The following is a 6,111-nucleotide window of genomic DNA, read 5'->3' as shown; positions in this document are numbered from 1 at the left end:
GGGTGGTTATCGTCGCGTGGAAAATGGGCTGACCCACAGCTTTGTCTTCAACAAAGATTTGTGGAAAAAATATTCTTTCCCATACCGGGAATCGAACCCGGGCCTTCTGGGTGAAAGCCAGATATCCTAGCCACTAGACCATATGGGAGGCTTGAGCGAGGCTGTCTTATTTTTGTTCCGGATACAGACTCCAGATTGTTTAGCAATACACAAACTTTCTTTCTATCAAAACTTAACATGTTTCTATTTCTAATAAGCCCCGTCCGTACAACAAAATGAAGATGGAAAACCATATTTCTCAATATGATAATATTAGTTGAAGAATCCACTAAATCCTGTGCCTGATCCTTTAACAAAAGGAATAACATGTGTATTTATTGAATCGGTTTGTTAAAATCATTTTCACCTCATTTCATCAGTTCAGACTTTTCTCATCCGATATATACTAAATTCATTCGGTTAAAAGCTATTGTCTCTTTCACCGTTGTGCTGGCTGTAGTGTTTTGCCCTATGTACGCTAATGGGTCGAGGAATATTATTGTAGGAAATCTGAGTGGCTTGCTCGGATATCCGGACACTTTGAACGTCGATCTTGACGATGCTTAGGATGAGCTGGACAATCATGATCACACTCACTTCAAGCTGTCCGGTGTTCCGAGGCACTGTAAGTAGGTTGAGGATTCTTGAAAGTGGAGAATCATGGCCAACTAGACTGTGAGGAGAATATTTGTGGGAAGAGCAAGTATTCCGTCCAACCGTTGCTATGGTCCCTGCAGAGAAGTAAATCGATCTAATCTTCTTGAATGACAACTTTGCCTGGTAAATATCCTTACAATAAAACACCCTTAATACAAGCATAACATAATTAAAAAAGCAATTCCAAGTTTCAACATTTTCATGACACCTTTGGGTATATGAGATTCTTAACAACACTTACTATAACAGATATTCCACCGTACCAACCCACAGACTTTTTTTCTGGATATTTAGCTATTTAAGGTTTACCTCGTCTTCCTCCCCCCATCAGGTTCTCACCTCCATCTGCTTTAAGCGTTTCCTTCTTCCTTCTGACGCACCTCCCTGGCTAATCCCTCCAGATCCGGATAAAGCACGGCCGCCGGTACGATGCGCTGTTGGTCCCGCGGCGGCTGCTCCAGTCCACTGCTGGACGACGTTTCCCCATCCACTTCCGGTACCGTTGGCCGGTAGCCGGCCACCAGCGCTTTGCCCGCATTCTTGGCCGTTCGCTTGGCCAGTCCCTTCGGTGTCATGTAGTTCATGTTGTGCGTAACATTGATCACGTTGCCGACCGTGTCCAGGGAGCTGCCCACGACGCGGCTCGCCTCCGTACCGTACCGATGCTCCACAATCTGCACCGTGCTGGTGCTTAAGCTTTTGCCCAGGATCGAGGCCGACCGTTCCAGTCCTTCGTACACGGTGCCGAACCCTTCGACGGCACCGGCACAGATCGTGAGCGCACCGTGCATCCGCTCCGAGGCGGCCTGTTCGCTCATGCCCGTACTGTACGAGAGCAGGGCACTGCCGTGTCGTTGTATGTGGGGTGCCAGGAAGCGCCCGAGTGCCATCGTGGCCGAACCGACCTTACCCGCCACATAGCTAGTCACGCCAGCCGCCGTACCGGTGACGGTTTTTGCAATTTCGATGCCGGTGCGGACGTTTTTCGGCACCTGAACGTTGTTAGCGGTGGCAGCATCCGGTGCGTCTGGCTGTGCGGTTTGCTTTTGGCCGAGTTTCGAGATGACGTACGGTGTGCCGGTAGCGATCAGCTGGCCGGTGCGTTCGGCACCACGCTCCAAGCCCTTGGACAGATAGAACGCACCCTTGATGATGCCAGCGGAGATGGTGGTTGAGTCGGGCAGCAGGGACCGTTTGCTGATACGCGGCCCTGCTGGTTGTGCGACGATCCCGTGCAGGAAAGCCACCAATATCTCCAGCACAACCTCATCCGCTCCGACCGGTACAACCAACCCGATCGCACGGCCCGCCACATCATGCTCGGCCGCCAGATCGGGCAGTATGAACGCACCGTATTCGGTACGATAGCAGGGCGATACACCCGGAATGAGCGGATAGATAAGAAAGCCGGCAGGTGGTGGTGGTTCGGACGCATCGGACGACGACTGTTGGGCGGGTTTCGCTTCCGACGGTTCTTCCACCTGTACCGGTGAGGAAGCTGTCTCGCCGTTCGCTGCTGGCTGCTGCTCCTGCATCAATTCCCATGGTTCTTCGGCATTCTCGATGCGTACGGTGGACCGTGTTTCGATCACCTGCAGAAACACTGTGGCCTGCAGCTGTCTGCCTTCGTCACCCTCTATGCGCACGATTCGTAGGGTCGAGTCGGCCATCGTTCTGCTGACCACACCGTCCGGTTCGATGTAGTACACCTGCACGCCGTCGCACGAGAACAGCAGTTCCATGCCGCACGTCGCCGCTGCCGCACCTTCCGAACCTTCCGCGGACATATCCTGCAGTGCCATCGCCAGCTCCGTGTATGTCCAGGGACGTTGACCGGTGGTGGTGGTGGTGGTGCTTTCGTTTCCGTTCTGTGAGCCACTGTCACCGACACCCACTTCCGCCCCATTCCCACCGAGCTGACCGATGCGTTGCAGCACTTCGCCGCGGGTACGCTTGAGCTTGTGTATCATCGCGACCGCCTGCTTCCAGCTTTCGTCCGCCTGGGGGCCCTGCACCTGAAGGTTGGGAACCGCTACCGGAAGGGCGAGCGTTTCGTCAATCCGGCGGATGCCATCTTTGTACGCCTGAAGTGCCAGATCGGGACGTTCGTGCTCTTCGAGCTTGATCGCACGTTCGACCGTGACGTACGCTTCATCGTGACCGGCTTTTATCGCGTCGAACGTTCGGCGCCAATCGGATGAGGCGGAAGAGGGTGGGAAGAACATGTTCCAAATGCTTCCGGTTGTCTCTGTTGCAGGGGAAACAGATTGGATTATTCAGCGAGCAGGAAAATTGGGGGATAAAGCTGGAGAAGAAGTGCGAGTGCCGATTGCTAGGGGCAAAGCAAATCTATTCGGTGCTTAGTGCAAGGATTCTTCAGTTACTGGTGCATTAGCGTGGAATATGTGGCCAAACAGCTACAAAAAAGATACGTAAAACTGGCTTATCCGAATCGAAATGAATATACTTCTTTCCCTGAGAGTTCTCGTCGTATAGGAGACTGCTGAAGTGATCTTGCCGCCTGAAGGATCTAGCTATCTAACCTCATCTACCTCCCAGAGCTCATGATCGATATGAAGGAATGAATGAAGAAATGAATGATATAAAAGAAAGAAGAGACCAACCCCCGGCTAAGCTAAATCGTCTTCAAAATCCAGCAATTTCGCATCTTTAGGGAGTCCGGATTTCTGTTTGAGACACTGTTCTTCTTCTTATCAGGCGCTACAACCGTTTTGCGGTCTTGGCCTGCTGCAACAATCCTCGATACCGCTGACGGTTTAGCGCCGTCGTCTACCAATCCGTTATCCCGGCCGTTCTGGGGGACGCATCAACGCCATCACTCCATCTCAATTTGTGGGCCTACCACGCCTCCTCTGTCCGTGTGGAGGACGTCCTAAAAGGACTTTACGGGCTCCGGTGTCATTCTCATGACGTGACCAGTCCACCGGAGCCTGGCGAATCTAATACGCTGCATGATCTTCCTCTCGAACGCGGCTAGGAGGGCTTCGTCAGTTTTGGACAGAGGCCATGTCTCAGAGACGTATGTGAGTACTGGGACTACAAATGTTCTGTACAGTCCCAGCTTCGTCCGTCGCGGCAGGTATTTAGAGCGGAGAAGTTTCCTCAGGCTGTAGCATGACCGGTTGGCAGCCAACACCCTTGCGCATAACTCCACATCAATGTTGTTGTCGGTGCTGACTTTTGACCCCAGATAGGTGAAGTTTTGGACGACTTCGAAGGTGCGGTCACCTGAGACACTGTACTTCAATTTAAATTAAGGAGCAGTATAAAAACAATCCAAAGTGTCGAACGGCAAGTAGTACACCGATATGCGTAAGGCTATTGTTGAAGGCAAATGGGAGGAGGAATCTTATGCCGCACCTAGCGTTATTAGCTTATCTTTTACCCAATTCCGTCTTATCGCGCTATACCCATTATTTGTGCAGTATAACACTCACAACCAGATTTGTCTAAGCAATGCTAGCCTACTACGATGTCTACAGGATGCTGAAACAAGTACACTTCCCATTGCCTACTACGGATTACGGACTCGGGTTGTGCTTTCGATACTTGCGATCTGTTTCCCGATCTACTGACTAACCTGCCAGCGATTCCAAAAGTATGTTCATTTTGTAAGGCAGGCACTGGCAACGTAACTATCTTTCAGCGCGTCGAAATGGTGGTACGAAAAAGAAACGCCCCATTAATTAATAATTCTGACTAGTGGTGGGGCCTGGTAGCAAGAAAAGAGGAATCAGGAGCATTCAACAGGTGAAATGGAGGGACAATGTTTTTTTTTTCTTCCGCCAGCTGTAGGTAAGTGATGCGCATGCGATTAGACATGTTAATGCAAACGAATGACGGGGGGCTTGCTTTTGCTGTCTGGAAGGATGAAGGACCACTGATGATACTGTTGCATCAGCCAGAGCGACCTTTCTTCTTGGCCCTTGAAACCTCACTTCAGAGAAAAAAAAAATCCACTTGACGCTACGCCACGTTCGGCTTCCCGGAAACGAATGGATTCTCAGCACCACAGATTGCGCACGGGATGATTCAGACCCAATTATAGCACCGTGTTTTTTAGCTGTCTGGCGACACATTAATTTTATGACAACACGCGTGACTATATACTATTTCGGAGATTCGGGGACACGATACGCTGATGGTGAGATTCTTGCTCCGTCGTCGTGGTAACCAGTGCGGGAGATTTGCTTCGATTCGAGTGCGTTTATTTAGCTTCCTTCCCGTTGTGTGAGATTCGTGGTTTGTTTTGGTGTGTGCGGGCAGGTAGGGGTATGTAGCACAATTTGACAGCTCAACACACAACAGTTTGAAGTTTGCGATCGAAGCTGGATAGTTTTGTTGACATAGTACATGCTTGGGTAAAAGACTCGAGAAGGCCTCCCCCTTCCTGACAAAATTTGTTAGGCACTGTAGGATTTACTCCTAAATGTATGCAATCCGCAGTACACGTTGCGAAAGATTCACAGTGTACTTTCAGTGTGGTCAAAAATGGTTGAATAAAGTCGAATGAAATATTGCTTATTATTCGATTAAATCCCTCTCCCTCTATCCTGACCATTTATATTGGCTTACAGGAGCTGCGTAATAATTTTTGGTCACGCTAGGAGTGATTAATCAGGCTTACAACATACACGGTGTTCTCGGACTGTAACGGAACATTGGTTCGATGGATACTTGTTAACGAGCATAGATATTCAGAAAAGGAGGACAAATAAGAATAATAACATTTCAAATCACTTGTTATAATGTATATTATCATGCTCTACTCGCTGTCCTGTAACAGTATTAGGGAGCAAAGCACAATGTTTTTATCGAACGAGTTATGAACATACACAAATCCCACTGTGCAATAAAAATGACAGGCCACAGTGCTGCACACAAAAGATTCTAGCGGGGGGCCTTCTCGAGTCTTTTACCATTTGTGGAGAGGTCATCATAGGGCCGAAAGTAGTTCTTTCGTGCGGTACACATACACTTCATAGCCAGCCAGCTCAGCCCCGGGGTAATTTCGATATTTCGGCATGATTTTATTTCGAATACAGGTAAAAAAATGTGTAGGTTGTATAATGTGTCTGTTTCTGCACATCGCTCCTTCAACAACATCCAAATCGCTTGAATTACATTGCGACACAAACACACCATCAACATCGATCACGCTTAAATACGCAAAAAGGACCGTTTGGTTCGTAATTTAAATGTAGCTTCGTACGTAGTGTGTCGGTTCACTAAACTCGTTTCCCCGCTTTTTTTTCGTTAACCGTGTAAATCGTCGTAAAACAATAATACATTACAATTACACTCTCCAGCTGTAGTTGTTTCTGGTTTGGCATGTTAAACAAGAGAAGGAAAGCAATGTGAAAGCAATATATCGAGTTTACACACACACACACA

The 6,111-nt window shown here is 48.9% G+C and overlaps 1 protein-coding gene and 1 non-coding gene across 5 annotated transcripts; both read right to left on the bottom strand.

Moving 5' to 3' along the window:
* Positions 1 to 76: 76 nt before the first annotated feature.
* Trnae-uuc lies at positions 77 to 148 on the bottom strand. The gene has a single exon. It is a non-coding gene; the product is annotated as a tRNA-Glu (tRNA).
* A 185-nt stretch (positions 149 to 333) lies between these two features.
* Positions 334 to 4,975, bottom strand: LOC118506575 (protein spartin). 4 transcript variants are annotated; one of them, XM_036043919.1, is made up of 2 exons: positions 4,828 to 4,975; positions 334 to 2,944 (listed from the first exon to the last, which is right to left on the bottom strand). In XM_036043919.1, exon 2 carries the CDS (start codon positions 2,919 to 2,921, stop codon positions 1,047 to 1,049), a length of 1,875 nt encoding a protein of 624 aa, XP_035899812.1. In that variant the 5' UTR covers positions 2,922 to 2,944; positions 4,828 to 4,975; the 3' UTR covers positions 334 to 1,046. The 4 variants fall into 4 exon arrangements, with proteins under 4 accessions (XP_035899812.1, XP_035899811.1, XP_035899814.1 ...); XM_036043918.1 differs by having other exon boundaries at positions 4,298 to 4,971; XM_036043921.1 differs by having other exon boundaries at positions 4,855 to 4,966.
* Positions 4,976 to 6,111: the final 1,136 nt, after the last annotated feature.

The sequence above is a fragment of the Anopheles stephensi genome, chromosome 2 (assembly GCF_013141755.1).
Source record: "Anopheles stephensi strain Indian chromosome 2, UCI_ANSTEP_V1.0, whole genome shotgun sequence".
NCBI classification, from domain to species: Eukaryota; Metazoa; Arthropoda; class Insecta; order Diptera; family Culicidae; genus Anopheles; species Anopheles stephensi.
This window is presented reverse-complemented; position numbering and strand designations above follow the sequence as displayed.

What these genes read in the sequence shown, in the direction of transcription:
- LOC118506575 (XM_036043918.1), bottom strand. Translation starts at nt 4,325, where the DNA reads ATGAACATACTTTTGGAATCGCTGGCAG. An exon ending in ACTTTTGGAATCGCTGGCAG is followed by an intron (nt 2,945 to 4,297) that starts GTTAGTCAGTAG and finishes CCCCTGCAACAG; the next exon opens with AGACAACCGGAAGCATTTGG.